At 39.7% G+C, this 24,260-nt stretch overlaps 1 protein-coding gene across 1 annotated transcript in view; it reads left to right on the forward strand.

Moving 5' to 3' along the window:
- Positions 1–24,260, forward strand: part of REPS2 (RALBP1 associated Eps domain containing 2) — a 96,170-nt gene that overhangs the window by 16,719 nt on the left and 55,191 nt on the right. The window contains exons 2-5 of the mRNA XM_066545393.1: positions 17,024–17,147; positions 19,385–19,533; positions 21,019–21,142; positions 23,918–24,015. Coding sequence (XP_066401490.1) covers positions 17,024–17,147; positions 19,385–19,533; positions 21,019–21,142; positions 23,918–24,015 — 495 coding nt within the window. The remainder of the gene's footprint in view (positions 1–17,023; positions 17,148–19,384; positions 19,534–21,018; positions 21,143–23,917; positions 24,016–24,260) is intronic.

Below are 24,260 nucleotides of genomic sequence, written 5' to 3' on the forward strand. Positions count from 1 at the left end.
CTCCTCTGGGTTCGGGTGGGGAGTCCCTCGTGTCTGAGGCACACTGGAATGGTTTCAAAGGCCCTGGGGAGCTGCAGTGCCAGGAGAGGTCCTCCCTGTGGATGAGGCTGTACTGCCAATTCTGCTGATCAGAACCAGTGGTCACGGCCCTCAAGACAGTCAAAATGCATCAACCAACTGCAGGATCTTTACTGTCCATCACTGAATTGTGTCACTGCCTGCCCCAAACTGTCTCCTTGCGCCAGTGGGCTAATCCATAAAGAGTTCATGAAGATTTTGAAGTTCATAAAAGCATATTAGTTTCCAGCAAGTCAGGGTTGGAGTTTCTACACATGTGTTGAAATGGTGGATTGTGTTGTATGGTGTGTTCACCTGTGTCTGTGTTCTTTCCTTTAAGTTCTAGTTTTAAAAACATATTACTGTTAGTGGCTTCCTTGTGTGATCGTGTACACTTCTTGTTCCTGAAACGAGCATTGGCTGTGGACCAGAAAATAAAAGCCTCATAACAGCACCCAGTGTTCAAAGGACCCTCAGCTGGAAATACTGGCACCAAACTGAGCAAACAATGCCAAAATTAGGTTTTAAACCCACACAAACCCCCCCCCCCCCCCCACCAAAGTCATCCCTCAGGAAGGGAATGAATTCACAGTAAATTCCTTGTTGAGTCGGAAATGTTTCTTATTAATTCCTTTAAAAACAAGTCATATATGAAGCTCTTGAGAGCAAAATAAGTTGGATGGTTGCCATCTCATATGTCTGTCAAGACTTACAGAAAATCAGCAATTACTATGTAAACAATTTCATTGCAGAATGCTTAATAAGGAGACTTAGGAGAAATGTTAAACTCTAGAATTTGTTTTTTGTTACCTTCCATTTTGTTCTGCCTATTCTCAAAATTTCATCCGATGTGGACTTGTTCAGTGTGTTGGGTTTCCATATGCTGCACCCTCATCTGTGGGCTGTGTTGTAGGCTGGGACCCAAATGGACTATAAATGTCTTGCTCAGGAATCCAAGGTGAACCCTTCCCAAAGTTTTTGTAGAAAATCAGTTTCCTCTGGGGAGTGTCAAGGTTTTTAGAGCTAATACTCTGTGGAAGTACCTCCAGCTTTTTTAGCAAGAAGGGAAAAAATAAATCTGGTATTCTTATGCAATCTGAATTAAATTTGTACTGTTGATGTGCAATAAGTGCAATTATATACCTCATTAAAAGTTCTTGTTTAAAAGGACAAAAGGTTTTGTATTCTTTCAGTTTGAATTAATTCCTTTTGACATTCAAGTATAGTGCCAAACATTTTCAGTGTTGTGGGAATTATTATTCTGAAAGCAGTTCTGAGGGATTTAAAACAATAAGAGCCTGGGTATGGTGCCCAAATATTGTGACATTAAAAAGAAAGGTACAGAATACAAATAAATTCTGTTATAAACTGTAGTTTAATTGAGTCATTTTTGCATGACTTGTTCATTGTGAACAAAAGGTTTTCTGTATTTCTGAATCTGGAAGGATGAAACATACAGGTAAGCATTTTAAAAAGGCATGGCTATTTTAAGAATAAGGCTATCTTTCTGAAAAATATTTTTTTAATTGGTGTTACTAACTGTATTATTTATGTGGCATTTTGAATGCTTTTTCCTGCATAATGCATTGTGACATTTGCAATTGTCACAGTTTTTCTGTAATTGTTTGCATAGGAACATACAGATTATCTGTCAATTTATATAGTTCTAAGGGTCTATTTGAGAGAAAAAAGTAGCACAGTTTGTTTTTTGTCAGAGTTAAAATCATCCTGGTTTTGCATGTACCTCAAGATCACCTGAATCTATAGGCATAAAATTCCTCAAAGCTGTATTTTATGTGTCAGTTTTAAATACCCTCTTTGTGCCAGTAAGGTAAGTACAGTGCTGAGAGTCAGAATTATTTGTGACATCAATCCCAAATTGGGTTTTGAAATCATAGTGAGTAAATGCAGTGTATTTGCCATACATGTTGAGAAAAGGCTTTTTTTTTCCCAAATATTTTAAGAATTAGGAAGTTTACATTTTTAAAAATGTACAATGGACAGTGCTGCTTTTAATTTCTTGCTGCTAGTTAGAGTAGGCAAGTTGTTTTCGTTCAGAAATACTGTCATACCATAAGTTATTTTAAAAGTAACTTTATCTTGATGTTTCACTTTTATATAAAACCAAAGAGTCTTTCAGATAGTATTGCAAAATTATTTGTTTCTAGAGAAAAAGTGCTTATGGGTAAATAGTTTGATTTTTTTTCTGCTTAAAACAATTTTTTTAGAGGTTAAAACTCCTCAGTACAGATTCTGTAGAGCAACTTAGAAAGTTATTATAGCTAAGGACTTGAAGAAAGAAAAAACTTCCATTCATGCTCGTCAGCAGTGAGCCCACAAATGTGGTAAGAAGCAGATCATCAATGTAGGTGCTTTTTTATTTTCTTGGTGGATGGGTCACCAGGAGAGTAGATGTAAAACTGGCATTTTCCCCCTGCCCCCGTGCAAGCCCTAGCAACTTCTAACACCTCCCTCTTGCCCCAAAAATTCCCAGTATCTTGCATCAGCCCTTCTCTTCCTGTCAGCCTACCCTCAAAACCGAGGATGAAATGTAATCTATATCTATTTTAAGTATTTACAAAGGGAAAAATCATTCCTGCTTTCTAACTGTAGACCTGGTTTCATCAGCAAAATAGAACTAAACCATAGTTGAAAAATGACAAGTGAAGAAATATGGCAATAATGTGTTTACTGTTGTATTCAAATATTTTCCTCTTCCATTTAAACTTACTTTCAGTAAGTTGTCAGTAATAGGAACATCTGAAATTTAATTTCCCAGTGTAAAATAAAACTTGAGATATCCCAAAGTGGCAGCACTTTCTGTGCTGGGCAGCAGCTGGGGAGGTAGAGCAGTATTTGTTAGGTGGGACCAGAGTGAAGGGCAGTGTTGGGAATAGGACTTCCCTTCTTATCTTGCTTCTCATGCCTAACAAAGTGGTTGTTGTAAGTCTACTAAGCCAACAGATTCCTGTGCAAAGGCACTAAGGAATTAGAAGCTTAAGCGGTTCCTGCACTCTGAGGAGTTTAAATGGTTTAGTCAAGGAAAACAGGAGAAAGAGTATATATTTATTAAGTACTTCTGCTTGTTCTCAGTTGGGCTTCAAACTAACGTAGCAGTTAAGAAATGCAGGGGTTTTCAACCCTTCAGCTTTCCTAGTGAATTTCCATGGGGTTGCTTTAATGTGAATTTAAGAGAGAAATTTAGAAGAAAAGAATTTCTAGCTCAGTTATTCAAAGACTACGTGCTTAGTAAAATATAATTTCATTAAAAATGTCTGCAGTTTGGTTTTTTTCTTTTGAGCTGCTGTACTTTGGCTCCTTTTGTGAATATGTTGTGGGGTTTAATTGCATGATAAACTATTTGTGCTGCAAGACTCCTCTTGCATTTAGTGCAGGAATTGTGCAAAGTATAGGGCAGAGGGCTAGGAGAAGGAAGATAGGCTGCTGCCTTTAAGAATTGTGCAACACAGGCTTGGGTTCTGGTATTTAGTTTTCATTTACTTTAAGCAATAATTTGCCTGGAAACTTCTGCCTAAATATAAAACTTCCCAGTATTAAAGAACAAGAAAGAAAATAAAGCAATTGAAAGGAAAAATGATTGCTAACTAGTTCATTCACTGTCCTGGTGCATAGGCTTAATTTTCAATACTGAAGCAAAGTAATGCTAAAAATGAACAGATATTTAGAAAAGCTGCATGTGGCAAGCTTTTGCAAATAACTTTTTATTCGGATATGTAGTAATGTGTACAGATGTACTTTTGTTTTTCTAGATTAATGCCAGAAAGTCCTATGAAAGTCATAAAAGCCTTACAGCTAATATTCTTAAATGCTTTGCCTGCTGTGTTTTCTCCTCAATAATGGAGGTGCATTAAAATAAGCATAATGTTAATTGTTGTATTAAGACCAAAGAAATGAGAAACTGAATAGTTTTGCATTTCAAATACCTTGAGCTCCTCTTTCACACACAACTGTGCTGAGAGCTGGGGAAGGTGTTCCAGCAACAGCCATGAGTGGAACTGGTGCACAGTTGCTCTTTCCCAGTGCATCTCTGCTGAGCTTCTTTTTCTTGAATGATGGGCCAATGCAAAATAATTGCTTAATAGAATAGTTATTTAGAGCAGATTGTAAATACTGAATATACAGCACAACAGAAGACAAGCACAGAACTGTCTTCTGATGGCAAATGCAGACTTATTGTCCTGTTTTTGGGTTATGCTCCATTTGTGAATTGTCCCATTTGATTGTAGAAGGATTTCTTGCAGGGTTAAAGTGCTAGCTGATGTACTTTGTGTCAATCACAAATAGATTTCAGTACAGCTCTTTGTGATCCAGATTTAATTTGATACAGAATTCACAGAGTGTTTTGAATTCTGTGTCAAATGAGACCTGGATCACAAAGAGTGTACTCATATCCTCATTAAATCACTAAGATTTGACTGGACCTTTGTTTCTTGCTTTGCAGATAGTAGTACATTTCCTGCAGTGATCATTAGTGCCTTTGGAGAGCTGAAATCAGCATGCAACATTGGTCACAGATCTCTCTCCATTTTATCCATCTCTTCAGAATCGAATAAATCAGCAGTCTTTTCTTTGCACAATGTTTTAATTTTTCCCTTATTAATTTGCTATTTTGAGCCATAAATTTTTGTTGAAAGTTGTGCCAAGAATGGAGAAATGAAACAGGGATTTGCACACCTATCACAAACCTCTGCCATTGGGTTGCTCCCCTCAGCTGTCCAAGATTGAGTTCCTTGGTGTGGTGCACAGATACCCTGTGTGGAGAATTATTGATGCCTTAGAAGTCCAAAGCAATATTTGACAGTCTTTTGCAAGTGCATGTTAGGCTATCATTATCTTTATAGAACAGGAGAGAGAAGTTGAGCAGGAATGGCTGCAGCATATGATGGATCATGCATGCAGCATCTCTGATAGCTGAGAAATAGGCTGCACCATTAAGTGACTTTTGCCTTTCCAGAGTGAACCAGCCTGAGCTGTTCCACACAAATTGCCACTGACCTGGTGGTTAGAAAATCCTTTTACAGAATTTCACTCCTGACTTACCTCTTTGTCAGTGTATTATGCCCATTTCAATTGAGTGCAATGCTGCTAATAACATGTCAATTAATTTTAAACTGCAGAAATCTTCACTCTGCCATGAAGACTTGGAAAACAAGCTTCATCACTTGCTCCCTCTGGGGTTTTGGAAAAGGCATAATTTAAAACACTCTGTAAGACTTTTGGTCTCCTTTTCTAATGTACAGATTTAATTTTAGTAACCACAAATTCAATTTTAATTTAATTTAATTTTTGTAACCACATTGGTTAAAAAAAGAGTAGTTTTTAAAATAGTTTCTGAATCTTTAAAACCATGTTGCTAAAGTTTAATTTTGGACAATTATCTCTTTCTGTAGTGCTGTGGAAGATTTTGCAAGACAGTGTTCTTAAGTGGTGTATTATTTATTTTTGCCTATCGTGTTGTTTGGGTCTTAGAGTTGTTTTAAGCAATTAAAGAGTAGGGAGGAAATGTAATGAAAACAGGTATAAAGGTGTTGCTGAACTGAATGTTTAAACACTCATCTGTATTGCACTGGCTGGAGTGAAAAAATCTGGTGTTATAAATCATGTTAGAGAAAAATGTATAAGAAAAGCTTTATTCCATTTCTTTATTGGAACCAAGGCCCATTGAAAACAAATAGATCCAGAGGGATCAGCTAGAGTTTTGTCTTGCAGAAAAATCTTGCTGTTGAAGAGTCTTGCGTGGGAGAGGCCATCCAGCTTTGATCCATCTGCCAGGCTTTCAAAAGTTCAGTCCAGAAACCTGGAGCTGATAACTTCACTGCTGTATTTTTTTTGGCCAGCTCTGCTGTGTGTCACTGGTTGGGTTTGGGTCACTATATTTTTGGGGGGTCTGAGAATATTTCCAAGATGCATACCCAGTCTGAGTCTCAGCTCAGTTTAGGGTCATTACCTCTGCTTTTATTTCTCTCAGTAATTATGGAAGCTGGTTTACTCCTCCTGCATTTTAAAGCGTTTGTCCCAAAAGTCATGGGAAACCTGACTCAATTGCCAATTTTTTAGAGCAAAATGAGCCTGCTCTAAGCCTTTGTCAGCACATCTCCCAAGGGAGGGGTTTTCCAGACTCCTCTGAAGGCCCTCACTCAGGGATATGAGCTCATGGAAGTGGAAGGTCTGCAGCTGGGCACTTTTGGGTGCAGCCTGGCTGCCTGTGGTGCCCTGAGCTGCTGGGGCATTCTGGAAGGCACACAGTGCTGGCAGTGTGGGAATGAGAAGTGGAAGTCTCTTGAGCTTTGGACTAGGATTTTGTAAGGGTTTGAGGAAGGAAACCTGAAGAACAGATCAATGCACTTGTAGTCAGTGGTGCTACTGCTGCTTGAGGCCAAAAGAGCTTGGCAAAGTGAGTTAAGTGATGATGACTGCTGAAAGGGAGTTTGATTACTGCCTCTGCCAGTGACCTCTGCCCATGGCTTTTTAGTTTCTCAAAGTACCTCATTATTTGGGTAATATTCTGTGTATTTGAACTCAAACAGCAGAAAAATAATGTTTATCCTGAAACTTCAAAAGATTTTGAATTTCTTCACAGGTCTTGTACTGCAATGATGTAAGTTGTCACTAAAATGTAAAAAAGCTAAACACTGGCTATTTTTCTGTAATCTTTCTAAACAACATTAGATGTCCTCTATGTTTGATCTTTTGTCATCTACAAACATCTACAACCCACACAACAGTTTGTCCTGCACAATTAAACCATGGCCCACGTGGCTCAACATCCAGGTGTTTTGTCCCTGTGCAGAGGGGAATTGAGTGAGGTACCTTGTTTAAATATGATCAGAGATGAAGAATTTATTTAGATCTAGTTTGTGACTGGGTTCATCAAGACTGCAGTGGTGGCTGGAGGAGTTGTGTCCCATCAACAAGTAAGAAAATGATTGCTAAGAAGAAAAGGCTGCTCACCTTCCAAGATAAGTAGAGAAATGTTTTTGCCTGGATATGAGAAGATAAGGGCAATTGTCATGAGATTTGCTGTCGGTCACTCTTGGTATGCTTTCAGCTGTGAGAACGCCTACAAATGGAACAGCTTGTAAAGTTATCCTGGCATAGCATCTGAGAGTGAAACTCCTGAAGTATTTCCTTGTAGTTACAAAGAAATGTGGAAATAATAAGGCAGCTGTTGTAGAGGCAGCAGGAGCATGCTGCAGTACCCTCTGTAGGCAGTCCTCTAGACCTCTTGGTGGTGACTTAAAACAACTTTGTTTTCTGGGGTTCACTTAGAGCAATACAGTTACTTGGACAGATTAGGAAAAGAAAAATTTGACTGTGAAGGCACATATTTTGGGTAGCCTTGGCTTGAGTTTAACAGTAGAACTGTTGAAAGAAATTCTGATAACAGTTAATTTTTTTACTTTTACAAAAAAGATTACAAGCCTTTCTGCCCATTTTTCCTCACTATTCTTGACTTCAGCATTTATCTAGCAGTAGTCTCCATTGTTTTTCCTTAGGTGCTAAAAGGGTCTCTGAATTTGAGAAGATGTTTTGATTGTTCCTAACACATTATGGTGTGTCCACAGGAGATGTTATCTCCTTAATGCTAAGCTTTTCCAGCCTTTTTCAAGATACTCTTTGCACCTTAGGTGAGTTTGGCAAGCTTCTTTATGGGTGGTGGGGCAGTGATTTCACAGACTGTTACTTATACTCAAACTTTTATGATGATGTTTTAACATGAGAACAAAATGGAGTTGTATTGCAGAGCTTCATATGTTACTCATTTATTGAAGAGTAAGTTGCAACAAAGAGTTGATGTTTGCTTTTTCAAAGGGTAAATTAAATCCTGTCTAGCAACACCTTATGGAATTTTCTGTAATACACATTTGTTTTGCGTGAGTAATACCTCAGCTGAATTTGTACTCCAACAAGAAATAAGGCATCAACCCAACCAATGAAGATTTATTTTTTTCTTCAGAAAAATCTGTTATTTCTCAGTGTGTGGTACGCTGTTAAGAGACTGAAATTTAACAAAGGTAGGATAAGGATTCTCTTTATGAATGACAAACTAAAAGATTCATTTATGTGCTTTTGCGTATACTTGAAGAGTCCAGCGTTTTAAATGGTTTCAAGTTCCATTATAAAATGTGAGTGTTTTCAGGGTTTTTTTAAAAAATCCCTCATGGTAGGTGTTTTAATCCATATCTGAACTGCAGCAATGAAGAGACAATTTTTCCTTTTGTAAAAAAAGGCTTGGACAGATTGCAGAAACCTTTCCTTCCAAGGTTTGATTTTTTAGGCTGAGTTTCAAGTTATGTGTAATTTCAATTTTGCATATGTATAGACACACAGCAGTTTGAATAGATTTTTTAAAAAATGCATTTGAAATATATTGGACTAGTAGTGAACTCAAGCTTATAAATGAGTGCTGTATTTTTAAGTCAGTGAAAATGTACTCTGAAGATGAAAATACTAACAGATATGCTGCTTGTGTAAAGTATTACTTGAAATAATAAGCAACTTTGTTGCTGAAGTAGTCTAAAATGCCCAAACCACAAGGATTTTGTGTGGCAAAAGTAGTGTTGTTCTTTAATTTTCCCATGATCATCCTGTAGTTCCATTCCCAAAGGATATGGGTGCAGCTCCTGTGCAAAACATGGCATTTCCACTTGAGCTAAAAAGCAGCTCCCCATTCACTCTCACTAAGATTTAGATACTATTTTCGTTCAACCTTCAGAAAATGAAAGTTTTAGGAACAGATGGATGTTTTGGTTGGCCTGGTTCCAGCCCTGGCCAAATTTCAGTGTGGATAGTTACATCCTGCCTCCCTCAAGCTCTTGCAATGTCAGTTGCTTGTGGGTAAGGGGAGTTCAGGATAATGTCTCTGCTGAGTGCACAAGAATTGGAGAGTGTAGGTTCTATTCTGTCATGTCCTGGACCTTCTCTGTGTTATGTCCCTAGATATGCTCTTGAAAGAGAGGAGGTGAGCAGGAAAATGAACAGAAATCCTGGGATGACTAGTGCCTTTACCATATTTGCAATGTATAAAATATATAGTGTTAACCATCTGTAGGATGATCTTTATGAAACTCGTGTCCAAGAGAATCAAATGCTCTTGGCAGGGACTTGCCTCAGAAGAAATTTGGATAACCCTTGTGGAAATTTTCTGCAATTTACTTGTTTGGATGAGGCAGTGTGACAGCTCCGTGCTTGCCATTTTACTTGCTCTTACTCCCTTGCTTCCACAGTCGAGATTTGAAAAGCAGATAAAGCATCTATAACTCAATTCGGTTTACTTTGCAAATTTCTGTGGGTTTTCAGATTTTAACAGTGATTTTTGGCAGGATTCTGCATGCAGCATTTCAGAGAGTGACCTGCTAAGTATCTGTGTTGCCATATCTAGATGCAAAGTGATTATCTACAAAGAATGTGAAGCAGTTCAGTGAATTAATGGATTTAAACAAAAAAATCTGTACTGATTGTTGGCATCTTTGTGCCAAGTTCTTTAAGCTGGAGTAACCTGTTCTCAGAATTTATTTTTATGTTCCAAGCATTACTAAAATTTTACTTGTACTCCTACACATGTTTATTGACATATGCTGTATTTATCGAGCTTGTTAATACAAATTTGATACAGACAGGGAATATGAAACACAGAACAACTTTAGATGCATGGATGCTGTTCTTGTAGCATTCATTTTCAAAATAGTGAGGAAAAAAAAGGCAAGGAGGTTTTGAAAATAATTTGCTTCACCTCTTCCACCTCTGTAGGCTTTTAACATACTCCTAAAGGTATGTGTTTGGTGAAGGTGGTGCTAGGTTTTCCTATCAAAGACAGAATGAAGTATCAGCAAATGTGTGTAACAACCTCTCACCTAAGGCTGTAGGCACTGTTATCACAAAAATAATTTACTTGGTGTGATGATTGTCAGATATTTTTCAGGAATGGGGCTTCTTAAACTCCCCTGTGAGACTGACATGAGATGAAAGTGTCCAGCTTTTCCACATTACATGCAGGTAGATGGTTGAGTAGCCTTTGTGTATTAAAGAGCAAAGGTTGAGCATGGGAGATGGCATTTCTTTCAGGTATATTTCAGAGACTATAAGTATTAGCATGCATCAGCAGCCTTTATTCTCTGGCAGACTTTTTCTTGTCAACACTCCTTAATAATTGACATCTTTTGCTTATCAGTGCTGACTTACATGTCCTCATAGCTGTATAATTCAGATCAATATTTTGTGACTTGTGGTATGCTGGCATTACCAGTCTTCCCACTTGAAGAGAAGTACTGCATGATTCACATGTTTGGGTTTCCTTAGGCATCCAGAGCTCACTGTTACCCAAGAGAGAGGACTGGACAGAGCCTTGCAGTGAGCAAATGTCACTGCCCTGCTCCAGCCCTGCTCCTGCCCACAGGCTCTTTAAAGACTGAAACCAGTTGTGTTACAGGTTGAGGTTATTTTTAACCTCTGCTAAGGAATCAACATTTTCCAGTACATAAAATGGTTCTGCTAAGCTTCATTGTCAGACTTGGAGTTGTTTGAACCTGGTTTTGTGTTTGTTCAGTTCTGTCAGCGGTGTCGCATACAACGGGCGCTGAATTGTGCCCCTTGTGGTTCTCAGTGTTGGCGTAAAATGTTCAGCTTGGAGCTGATGGAAAAGTGTTTCCCTGTTCCCAGAGTGAAGTGCTTTCCCCCCAGATATGCAAAGGTGTGATGGAGCACTAGTGCAGGCAGATGTGGAGGGTTCTGGGTCATACCAGGAGGAGGGAGTTTAGGGAAACCCTGATGGTGCTGTCTGCAGGTTTTTGCTTAACTCAGGGGGTTGCTCTCTGCTGCTTTTAGCACTGTATTTGCTATGTGAAGTTGTGAAGCTTTTGCACTTTATCTGTTGCTTGCCTTGCAATTTAAAATTATGGTGTTCTTAAATGTAAAGTGATGATCATGCAGAGCTTAAACCATGAGAATGTATTATAGTTAGCTCTTTAAAAATATACTATGTATGTGTTGTCTTCTGTGCCATAAACTAAGCTGTTTTAAATTTTGTTTTAAACATTGGAACCCTGCTTGTTTAAAATAGCTTGATTTTTAGTAAGCATTTCAGGTGATGTTTAAAAAAGTCTCAGATAAAACATATGTTTTTAAAAGACGAAATGACAGAATAAAATAAATAGTTACAGAAATACCACTGATACTTTGGAGCAAAGGTAAAGAAGCAATCCATGGCAGAGCCTCTTCCTATGTACATCTGGGAATGTAATGCCCCAGCATATTCCTAATGCCTTCCCAGTCAGTAATCCTTGATGCGTTGTTTCTTACTTTGCTTTAAATATTGAAGAAATAGATATGTAGCCCTGAGCTCCAAGTAGTATTACAAATGTCTGAACAATGATCTATTGAGAGAGAAATACCTGTTTAAGAATGTAGCAAAACTTGTCTGTAATAAGCAGATCAAAGAGTCTGTAAACACAAATTAAAGAAAAAAAAAAAAGAAAGGGTAAAGTGGGTCAGATGCGTGACACAATTTTGAGATAAGCTATTGATAAGCCACTGCTGCAAATATTTGTCTTTGAAAACTATTATAAGCAGCTGGCTGACCCAGAAGGGAGCCTGAGGTCACTCTGTAGTTCAGGTCTGAGCTGTAGCATCACAGTTGGTTGTCCTCAGGAGAGTGCTGGGTGAAGTGTGCATTGGGTCATGGCAAAAGCTTTTCAACACCTCCCTAAAATTCAGAGGCACTTGATAAACTGGAAAATATTTCTGCCTCATTATAGATTGAGCAAGGACAAGTAAAAGGAGATGTGCATTCTGGGATTGCACTGAGATGGAAATTGTAGCGAGAAAATTTCCTTTAACATAGGAGCCAGTGATGGTCACCTTTTTCTCTCCCGGTGAGGTGACTCATTTAGCTCACATGTGCTCCCACAGGATCCCACAGCCCACACAGACTTGTGAGAGCCTTTGTGAGGCTGGATGTGCCCACAAATGACAAGCAGTGACCATCTATGTGGCAGGTATCAGCAGGGTGACAGAGAACAGACAAAAATTGTGTGCCAGCTTGATACAGAGGGTGCCAGGGCAGCTAAATGAAAAAGCAAAAGTGCCAGGTCCACCTTTGCCTTGAGGCTCCAGAATGACCATTTCAGCCTGTCCATAGGATTAGGGTATAATTATTTCTGATTATACTCCTTTTTCTACTTACTAAAAACAAACTTCAGCTCTTGGCTCATATTCAGTTTCTGAAGTTTAGTTCTTGCAATCTAAATTAGACCTGCCCAGTGTGTTTGTGAGGTCAGTGCTCTTGGAGACTGCAGTGGAAACTTGTTTGGAGAGAACTGGGGAGAGCTGGAAAAATGTCAGATTGGGCTGGGAAAAGCTGCTTCATGTGGGATGTCTTCAAGGAGCAATTATAAAAATAACACTTGCTGTCAGCTAATAGAGCAGAGCAGTGAGTGGATAAAAAATACAAAAATCTGCTCTGTGTTCCAGTACCTGAAGATGTAGAGCTTTTCTATTAGAAGTTTGCATGGAGCACAGTGGTTTCAAACAGCAACACTTCTGAAGAGCTCACAGCTCATTTCAAATTTTAATGTTTATGAATTGGAGATTTTTTTTTAATACTACTAAAAATTATTTATTTTTGCAACCCTAGAAAAACTTCTTACCTGTCAGAATGTGTGCAGGCTTATAGATCTTGCTCTTTCTCCCCTTCTTATGGTGCTTGGTAGAGAATGTGGTGTGATTCCTCTACAGAACAAGTGTGCTAAGGCTACCTGCTGAATACCCATTGTTTACTCAGTAGTGTTCTTGCCTCACAAACCATTGAACAGGGCAATTTTCCGTGACTGGAATATTGCTGCAGGCCACCTGATCAGGAGAAGGAGTCGATGAAGCCTTCTACAGACAGCTTGAAGTACCCTCATGATCATAAGCCTTCACCACCTTCTTCAACTTTGGTATCTTCTGGAAAGACAACACAGCTGGGCACATAGTTCAGGAGGGTCCTGCAGAGCACTGGTGATCAGTTTTTGATACAGGTAGTAGAGGAACCAGCATGGAGAGGTGTGGTGCTACACCTTGTGCTAATGAAGAAAGAAGGACTGGTTCGGGATGTGAAGGTTGGGGCAGCCTTGGCTGCAGTGACCATGACATGATGAAGTTCAAGAACCTGTTTTGAGGATACAGGGCAAAAAGTAGGATCCCAGCCCTGGATTTCAGGAGAGCTAAGTTTGGCCTCTCCAAGGATCTGCTTGGAGGAATCCCATAGGTTAGGGGTCCAGACAGTATGGATGGATCCAAGTGGTTAAAGTTCAAGCATCACTGCTCCAAAGATGACCAGGGGACTGGAGCATCTCTAAGGAGGGGACTGAGGGGCCAGGACTTGTTTAGCCTGAGGAAGATGGAGAGGGGATTTTATCAATGTTCTGTAAGTATCTGAAGGGAGGTGTCAAGAGGATGGAGTTGGGCTTCTTGCTGGTGCCTAGCAACAGGACAAGGGGCAACAGGCACAAAGTAGAACACAGGAAGTTCCTTCTGAATATGAGGAAAATTTCTTTACTGTGGGAATGGCACATTCTCCTTCTCTGGGCATTTTTGGAACCTTCCTGTGTTCAATCCTGTACAATCAGCTCAATCAAGATGATCCTGATCTTCTGAGCAAGGAGATTGGACTCACAGATCTCCAGAGGTCACTTCCAACCCCAGCCATTCTGTGATTCTGTGTGATTTTGGACTAACTCTGTTTGTTGTCCTGAGGTTAGATTTGGCAAGTAACATTTGTAACCCACCACCATGAAAAATTATTTCCAATACATTCTTCATTACACTTCTCTTCAATATTTTGCTATCCCTGGAGGATTAGAGTTTTCTGCTGGAGAATTAAAGGAAAAAATGTAATATAAATGGACAGTCAATAGTTTTGCATTAAAATCCTTTGAAGTATCAAGGCATCCAAGTTGTTTTGATTTATACACGTGTCTGTTTAGCAATGCACAAGCAGAAAATACCAGTTCTCTTCTTGTTGGCTTGCTAAAAAGCATGCAGCCCAAACTGACAACAGATTCAAGGATTTAAATGAAAAATTACCATATCACATTAATATGCAGTGCCTTTAACTTGGATGGACCTTGGGAGGCTCCTAATAGTATATCACACAAACTAGCTTAATTTCAGAATTGCATGTAAGTGTAATCTGCCCATCAAAAGCTATGTGCACTGACCCTGTGAAAAGTAAAACCAGGAAACAAAAAAATAATGCAGTGTTCAATTTAAGCTGCTGTGGAAATTTGAGCAGGCAGCATGTTCTGAGGATTTACTTTTGGATAAAGGCTAATCTGCTACCAACTTCTGTGGTTGCTGGAGAGAGGGGCTGCTCTGTTGGCACCTCTAAGCAGGGTTCTGATGCAGATAGTGTGAAATGCTGGCTGGAAGGAAGCCAAGACTCTCCCCTTTAACTGGACAAGGAACCTGATGTGAGTAAATGCCTGTACCTGCAACTAATCTGTATAAATACCCACAATTAATTGTGTAATAAATTTGACTACTCTGTCAGCTTCCATCTTCTGCTCTGGACCATTAACAAAAATTCAGAGTCTGGTTGCACAAATAACAGAAGCTTGTGTCTCTGAAATTTATTTCTGTTGTTATCAAAAAGCAAAATTACAGAGAGGCAGTTTCTGGTTCGTTGGCTATAAGTGTGTACATGATAAACATCAGTGTATTTTTGAGGGGTGAGATGACCTTGATAAAAATTTGTAGTCTGCTTGTTCAGAATAAAATATTCATGTTTTCATATGAGAAGCAAGTAGAGCATTTGCAGCGTTCAGCAACCTTAATTTTTCAAAGTACAGAAAATTTATGGAAAATGAACTCAGGAAGGTAGTAGCATCTCTGTGAAAGTCCCAGCTGCTCAGTATTGCCTTTTTCCAGCAGCCAGTGAGAGGAGACACATCATGGTGACACTGTTGTTCCATGTCAGCAAGCATAGGCAGGGCAGGAAGGGCAGCCATGGCAGGAAAAGAGGCCAGGAGGAGAAAAGTCCCTATGGGGTATCCCCTATAGGCACAGCCAGGGACTTTGTGTGCCATTTCTGCCCCCCAGCAGGAGCCATGCCAGGCACTGCCCCTGGGTCACGCTGAGCTGAGCACCCACAGCCTCCATGGGAGGGCCTGGCTGTGGTGGGTGCCCGGCTTTCTCCAACTGCCCTGTTCAGCCCTGGCATGTTTTATACAAACATCTCCCATAACAGACCAGAGCTGTGAACCCAGATTGAATTTCAGGTTGGTTGTGCCCCTTCTCCATCTGCTTCTCCCCAGGCTGTTGGGTAAGCTGGCGGCTTCTCATATACCTGCCACAGCAGCATTGTCCCCAGAGCTGCCAGATCCTGGCACGCCTGGAGGTTTTGCCCATGAGGAGCAGTCTGAAGTGAGCTGCTGTGCACATTCCTGCTTCACAGTCCAGTCCAGTCATCTGTGCTCCACATCACTGCACCAGGGCTGCTGGCTGGGGAAGGACTGTGCAGGAGTTGGTGGTGTGGGCAGTGGGACTGAGTGAATTGGGAGCATCCAGGACCAAGGGAAGAACCCTGCTTTGGAGTTCAGAAAGAGCACCAAGGGTGTGCCCAGCCATCCATCTCAGGCACATCCCAAGTGCTTTGCTTTCCCAGTGGAAAATAAAAGAAGCAAGGCTAGTGATAGAGGGAAGGGCAGAATAAAAAAGGACACAGTAGTAGAGAAAAAAGTAGAGCAAAGAGAATGAGTGTCTGTATAAGGACAGTTTAAATTAACCAGAAGCATTTGTCATTCTCCCTTTTCCATCAAGCAGTAGGAGGAAAAAAAACTATTTGATGTGTCTTGTGACCAAATCTGAAACTTGTAGGAAGAGCAAGTAGCTGGAGCTCATTTGGTCAAAGCAGTTTTGAGAGAAACTCTCAAATCCAGAGAAGAAGGGATTTGTTTGAAAACAGTAGTCTTTGATTAGTAAGAATTACCATTCCAAAAGATTTGATTTTTTCATTAATTTTTTGGCTTGTCATTTTTGCACTATCTATGTATGTGTATATATACATAAAAAAATAAATCAGAAAAAATAGACTTTTCATTTGTCCTGTTTGCTTATATGCAACTTAATACTTTCTGTCATGCTCTTGTAGCTTGGGAGCCAATCCATAGACATGACTTTCCAGAAGCAACAGTTGCCCCTGGAGGACTGTCACAGAGGCTGCACCTCGCCAGCCAGTAGACATTGCTAATCTAGGTGTATTTTCATGAAAACAATTTGAAATTTCCTATTATGTCTGGGGCAAATGGAGTTTTATTCTAACCCCAGTGCTTGTCTGAGATTGGTTTGTGAACATCTGGGAGCTCCAGGCATGGGAGAATTGGCACCTATGCTTAAAACCTGCTGATACCTGCTGTTTGTTTTGGCATTGTCTGAGTGTGTGAACATGGTGCTCTGCTTCATGAAAGTGGCAGAGTGAAGCAAGTAATGAAGTATACATAGAATTTAAACTTCAGTGCTAAGACCATCTTAATTTTTCACACAAAAAATCGTTTGCAGAAGTGGTGTGCTGGGATCTTTTTTTGTGTTTATGTTCCAGTTACGGTGATTATCTGAATTGTTGTTGTTAGGGCTAATAGTAAGTATAATTTTCATGGTGGAAATGTTTTACTGGACAGGATGCTTAAGAACTTCTAATTTCTCCTGCTGTTAAAATCTTACATAGTATGAAAATCCATAACTTGTTGTAGGATAGAAGTGTTAACCAGCAGTGCTTCTGAAAAGTGTAACAACTACCAACCTGTCTCTGGTGTACTAATGTTCTGAGTTGAAACAAATACATGTAGTAGAAAACTTCAAATACAACAAGCATTTTGTGTTTTTAAAGTTTTTTCTTTGTTTATGTGGAGATGTTGACATCTGGAAGAGTGAAATTCATTTAACTGACAATGTGTGTCTTCTCTCTCAGATTACAGAAGTTTGTGGAGCCAAGCGTGTGGGTTATTTTGGTCCTGCTCAATTTTATATTGCTTTGAAGTTAATTGCAGCAGCACAGTCAGGGTTCCCAGTACGGATTGAGAGCATTAAGAATGGTAAGTAGCAAATTTTGCTTGCAGTGCTATGCACTTGTTTCTCCCTTTCTTTAATGCTTGTCAGCTCTCCATGGTGGTAAACTCTTTCTTCTTATGTTTCTCTGAACAATTTTAAGAAGCAGAGAAAGAGTGGAAGGTAATGTTACATCCTCCAGGTGAGTGGTGGAAAATTGCAGGGAATTACAGATATGGGAGATCTGAGATGACATCTCCCTCTGGAAAAGGCATTGCAAAGGAGCAGCAGGAATGACAGATGATCAGTGTGGGAGATGCATTTCTCTCTCACCTTCAGCCTCTAATCTTGACAGCTGTCCAAAGTGAGAGCTGATAGCTGCTTTGGTGGAGGCACATTGTGGGGGATGTGGGCAGGTCAGGGAGTCCCTCTGTGCAGGGCAGATTGTAACATTTGTCTGCTTTTGCAAATAATCCTGCCAAAATAAATGGGTAGTGAAGATAAAATCATAGTGCTTACTGTGAATAGGTATGAAAATGTATATTAGATGTATTTTAAAACTTTATTTTTCCCAGTGAGTTGACAGTCATATTAAGTGTACCATTTTTGGTGAAGAAGAAAGCTTCTTGAAAAAATCTTATCTAACTCAAGCAATAAAGAGAGAAAGCAGGTCCCTTTCAGCTATGAAACCTTGATAGCAACTTGGAACTTAGTGTTCTTGCTTCAGTGATGTGCACTCTGCCTCAGCAGGGCTTGGGCTTCAAAACACAGGGCTTGGGCTTCAAAACACAGGGCTTTTTGCTGGAGCTGGAACAGGCTGGAACCCTTAGCTCCCATATCCTGGGCGGGCGTTCAAGCCATGCCCTGAGGCTGTGCTTGCACCATCCCCCTGGAGGAGCAATGCAGCCAGCTGCAAGATCAGAGAGAGGGCTGGAAAGGCAGCACCTACCCACAACTCTGCAGTCAGGTCCCTGCTCCCAGCTCTGCTCTGCTCTGCTCTCCCTGATAAGGGCAATGAAATGTCAAATTCATGTACGTTGCAGGGCACAGGGAGGGGGTTCCCAGGTCTGCCCCATCCCAGGGAGGGGAGGCCAGAATGGCAAGCACTGATGATGATGACCTGTGTGAGCTGAGCTCCCGTGGTGCAGAGCTCCTGGCCAGGTGCAGGGGGTCAGGTGCAGCTGGCACAGTTCAGTGCCTTGCTGGAACAGGAGTTTGAACCAAGGGTGAAGAGGAGTGGCCTGGATTTGCCTGTCAGTTTTCCTTACAAACACCTTGTGCACTCTCTCTTGCATTGCTGTCCTTTTTAAAGATGTTAATTAAAAAGAAAAAAAAAAAAACAACAACCAAACAAAAAAAAACTCCCAAAAAACTAAATTAAAAACCTGGGCTGAGATTTACTCTGTATGTTTTACCAGTCCAGCATATGTAAATAATCCACAACTTTGAGTGAAAACAGGTACTTGCAGTCCTTGTATTGATATCCTGCTTACTTACTGTTTCAGTAAAATTTCAATAAAACTTATTCCAGTGCTAATTAAATTTTCTCTAGAAAATATATATGAGCACCTTTAGAAGTGAGTAACATGTATCAAATTTCAATTCATTTATTTTTCTCATGGTTGTAACTGTAGGTCTAAAAGATTACAGAGGTGATGGACAGATGGCTTTGCTTGGTATTGAGCATTCTGTTAATTTTAATTTTATTGATCTTTTAGGGTGACTGTGCACAAAAATAAATGGTGTTTCTGCAAAATAATTGGGAATTGTCTTAAAGAGTGACAAAGTGTCAGTCTCTTGCTCAGCACAGCAGATGCAGCATGGGACTTTTTAACACAGCTGTCTCTCTAGGCCTTGGTGTGATCTCTGAACCCTACCATTTTTGATCTGTTCCTTTTATGATGGCAGCATTGAGGATACTGTGATCCTGACTGATTAATTTATCTGTCCCACAGTTTCTGTGGGAAACTATTATTTTCATTACAGGCAAGGTTTTGAAGGCAGGAAATGAGTTTGCTGCTTGCTTTAATAACATGCACAAGGCTTATTTCTTTCTCTTTGCATGGAAAGATTATATATTAAGCTAGTGAATGTAGCTTTGTGTAACATTCATATTTTTTTTAAGACACAAAATAATCAAAGGAGTCCCACACTTAAAAATGTTACAAAATATAACTAGCAGTCTTTTATAGATAAACTTTTCATTGGTCTTACAAGATGATACTGCTTAAAGTGCTTCTTTTGTTCTGTAGTCTCAATTGAATTTTTCTCTCTTTTAATACAGAATTGCCTCTACCACGATTTATGGCGCTGAAAAATGACACTGAAGTACGTTATGGGACTCCAGCAGAATTCCATGGAGTTAAATTTCAGGTTCCACATGCAACTTTGGAAAAAAATTCCTACAAAAGAACAGATGAAGGGGACAAACAGGTAACAGCCTTGTCTCCTTCAGGCCAACATGTCATTATGCATTCTCCTTTTAGGTCCAGTTCTGTAAATGATTACACTCACAGGGGCTTACTCAATTTTCCAACACTAGACAGGAGATGAACTCCTGATGTGCAAATAATCCCCATCGTGCCTGTCTTCTGGTTTTGATGCATCCCAGTTGCTTCCCTGAAGAAAATTCTCTGTATGAGCTTGTATAAAGCTGTCAGCCCTGTAATATTCTGTGTAAGTTCTTTCAGTGTTTTCCTCCTACTTAATCCAGCACTGTTTCTCAGAGAGGAAGTGGAAAAAGCAGCAAATAGAAATCTCTCTATGAAAGAGAACAGGAAAGTTAGTGATTTCCCATGGCAGTATGGTAGTGGAGTAATGGTCCTCAGTCACTCTAGAAATACTCAGTTGGAGACAAGGTATTCAATCATGAGCCACTATTTTTGGGTGGGGTAAGGTCATTTTTATCTCCTCAAGAAATAGTCCAGAAGACATCTGCTTTTCTTTTTTCCTGAGTGAAACATGCCAGTTTAATGAAGCATCCAAGGGACATTCCTGTTACCTATATTTAGGAGAGTAGAGAGCAGTTGTTCAGATACAAGAAGCTTCACAGCGCTGCATAATTTTCATAAAAACTGATTTGCATAATTTTCCCCAGGCTTGACACCTTCTCCTCTGGTACTGTATCAGGTCATGTTGTAAGTGCCTGGTGGAGGCACTTTTATCTTCCCAAACATGTGCCCACGTTTATCACGGGCTGTGCTGGCGCCAGTAACGGCGTTCCCAGCCCGAGGTCAGCCAGCAGGAGGGAGCTGATGACAAGATACCCAGGTGGAATAACAGGATCAGGAAGAAGAGCATCTATGCCTCTCCTCTGTGTACTGACACCCAAGCAGAACACTGCCCTCAAACCCCTGGCTCCATCTGGATTATCTGTGTTGCATTATATTTTCCTCTTTTGTCAATAAAACCTTCCAGGCTTACATCCTTTTCTCAAGCAATCTCAGTAAATCAAAGGAAAGAGGAAGCTTTAGGATAGTTACCCAGTGATACTTACAGATCCACAGTGTTTAAAATACTGATCCAGAGATGTATTTTAATTTTTTGTAAATTTTTTTTTATTATGAAAAATGATCTCTCACAAAGAATGCGCTCCCACTATGTAAATTCAAAACTATCCACTCACATTGAGCCTTCTACATATACTACTTCAGGCATCTTTGGAAGTAAAACACATTGAGCTGACCATTGTAAAGCTTTGTTACAGCACTGCCATGCTTTATCCCTTGAAGGCTTAGTACCAAATCCTGTCTTGTCCGTTTTAAGCCTTTTCTTGGAAATAAAGGGCCTGCAGTGGTTTTTTTTTCTTCCTTGTCCATCATTTTGTATACACTTGGACCACTTTGCAGCATTACTTGGTTGTTTCTTACAATTTTTTGTCTCAGGATTGTGTTTTGTGTTGGTGTGTTTTTGAAATAGGAACCCAAGTCCCCTCCAATGTCTCCAATTTGCTCACCTCCTGCTTCTCCATCTACCTACCAGAGAATACCCCTAAGTTATGGATATGGTAAAGCAAGAAGTGGGCTGGAACAGCAGCATGGAGGTAGGATAAAAATGGCAATGCACATTGTATTCAAATACTTTTTTCCTTTTTATTTTTTCCCCTTATCAGAAGTATCCAAATTCTAAATGCTAGTGACAATCAGCCTAATGATTTTAAAATTCAATTAGACTCATGTTTTGAAAAATCATTTGATCAATATATTTTGACTGTTCAATCCTGTCTTCCTATTCACTTTCTATTAAACTAGATTTATGTCTGACTGCTCACAAATGCTAATGCCTAATCTCTGACAAAGCTCTGCAATATACCCCAGTGGCAGAGAGCCTGCAAGGATTGTCAGAGTGCATGATGGTTTTGGTTTCATTAGAGGGCAAGAAAAGCCTGCTCCTGATTTCAGTAGATGGATATTAATTTTCAGGTTGGAAGTGAACCATCCTTTGCAGGAATGGATAATATCATCTCTGGTTTTGTAACAGAAATAATAATAGGATGAGAGTGTAGAGGCAGTCCAACAGCGTAACTTCAGCAATTCAGACAAAAACTAGACACTGCATAGGTTATTTTTCTGTCCCTCATTTTACTGCCATTAGAGTAAGTAGGAAAACATTCAGACTTTAATAAGAGGCTATTGGGGCAGAAACCAGTTTAACTATGGCTTTACAGGTTCCTCTTATAGTAAAGCACCTGTGCTCTTGTAATTGCAACATGTGGTGACCAAGTTAATGGCAATAGGAGGCATTGGTGTATACCATCATCTCTCCTGCTTTACATTAGTGTGTTTGCAGTGAGTGAAGATTGAAGCATGCTAGTCCTTCACCTTTTGTCCTTATTTACAAATGAGTGACAAAAGAGCCATTCAACATGTTGAAACTCAGTACAGCTGTGATAAGAATGTGTTTGATGCTATAAAGTGGCCTCCACCTGAAAATTGTACCAGCACTGAGTCACAGGCATTCCCCTGCTGTGTAGGTAAACTGCAGCTTGTTCAGAGGTGGGATTAATTCTGAAAGAAGCACACTAGTGCAGTTGCTCTCTGGTACAATGCATGTTCTGCCCCAGTGAAGAAGAGTGGCAGAGAGCCCGTGCTGTGGAGAGCTGGGCAGGGAGTGTCTGTCAGGACTGGCTGACCGTGTGCCTGTTGGGTGCTCTGCTCTTTTCTGGCACTCTGTCCCAGATCTGTCAGTGCTGTGAGGGAATATTTTGAGTGTTGTTTTTTTTTTTTTTTTTTTCCTTCTGAATTTGATTGCAAATTTAACTTCTGTGAAATTTCTCATGGACTCAGCAGCTACACAAAGTGACCAGGGACAGCAGCGTCCAGTCCAGCTGTCAACATCTTCCAAAATTAATTATTTAACTGTTTGAATTTCTAGGGTAATAAAATCTTAGAGGTGCAGAACAATGACTATTTTTCAGAAAGCAATTTTTCCTATTTTCCAGAAAAGGAATCAGTCCTATTTTAATCCCACTGGGGATACTTCAACCAAATGTATTTTCAATGGCAGTGAGCAGTTAACATTTTGACCCATGCTGTACCAAATGCCAGGCCTAATGCAAGACCTGCTGGTTCTTCCTGGCCTTTAAGATTAAAACTCTTCCAGTTTTCTTAAGAACACTCCAAAGGGCAGCTGTGTGTAGTGCATGTGGAGGAGGTGCTTGTGCCCCTGCCCTGGGCTGGCTGGGCTGGGCTGGGCTGCACGTCTGACCCTGAAACTGGACAGGGTGTCTTCAGGGACAGCCCTGTGCACTGCAGCCATGACTGGGTACATTTTATAGTTCTGAAAGTTTTTCATGCTAGCAAGCATGTAGACATGAAACTTCATGCTTAAATCTCCCCTCTGAGGGCATCTAAATGTTTCCCACCTTTCACCTTCCTTCCTTTTTTTTTAATTTGAAATTAGCAGTGACTTGTACAGGAATAAAAATAGATAAGACCCCTTAGGAAAACAAGGGGGTTACTGGCATAATTTTAAGCTCTTCCTGAAATCAAAAGTTTTAAGATCTCTTAGACTCCTTTTTCCTCACAAGTCTTTAAGGTTCTGATTATCTGATGCAGACTTTGTAATGGTAAATTTGAAATAGGCTGGCAGCAGTTCTCAGCTGTGTAAGGGTTTGTAAGTGACGTGCCTCTTTGTTTGCATGTTTGCCCTATTTTTAAAACATTGTTCCTAAATATGTTGTTGTGTCACTGCTTACTATATTTGCTGCAGTGGAGCTTAAGTGACTTATTTTAGCAAAAGAAGAAGAAATTGTTACTTTTCTTCACTAACTTTTCTCCAAATAGCACAAAGTGGTGAGTCGTGTATTTTGATTTCAACAGAAATTCGGGAAGGGAGAGGAAGACTATATTGAGAAGTAACGGTTTGCTATTTCATAGCATTGTCAAAGCGTATTTTTTATAGACCAAATGAATTATTTCTTCTTACTTAAAATAGTTCTGGTGCTAAATGTGGCTATAAGTATATAAAATGTATAAATGTATGGGCAGGCTGTATAAATGTATATTTAAACACGATGAACAGTGATTTCTGTTGTCTAGCAGTACATAAGTGACAATGTCTCAGTAATGTCTGAAGAATGGTGCAATGGGAAAAACAAGTATGTGGCTGGAATTTTGTTGCATAAGACAAAATGGACTTTGATACTGTGATAGTGGGTTCACTTGGTAGGTGCTTGACCAAATGGACTTTGATGCTCAGATACAAAGTTCACATTTATACATTCTTGATCTTGTGGTATTTAATTATTTCCTTTAGCTTAGCAGCATTCTTTTATTATCCTGACATATATATATTTAATTTTAAATGTCTGTTGTAGCTCCTTATGAAGTCAGACACTCTACTCACCAGCAAGATGGACCATCTTCAGGGAATTATGGAGCCAAATCTGCACTCACTTGTTCAACTCCTAACCGGGTAATGAATTGCATATTTTCTTCAGTAATACTAATAACAAAACAATAGAGAAATTTTAAAAAAAGGCAGAAAATTCTCACTTTGAAAGTGAAAAGTGTTCCCTGTGGTGTTTTTAGACTAGAGACTGAAGTGTGCTTTTTTTGGTGTATGAGGAAAAAAAGCTGATGGGATGGTGAAATTACAATTAACAAAGAAATTAATTAAATTGCTATAGCTAAGTCAAAGTAAAAAATTTTCATTGAAAG

This window comes from Molothrus aeneus, chromosome 2 (genome assembly GCF_037042795.1).
Source record: "Molothrus aeneus isolate 106 chromosome 2, BPBGC_Maene_1.0, whole genome shotgun sequence".
In the NCBI taxonomy this organism is placed as follows: Eukaryota; Metazoa; Chordata; class Aves; order Passeriformes; family Icteridae; genus Molothrus; species Molothrus aeneus.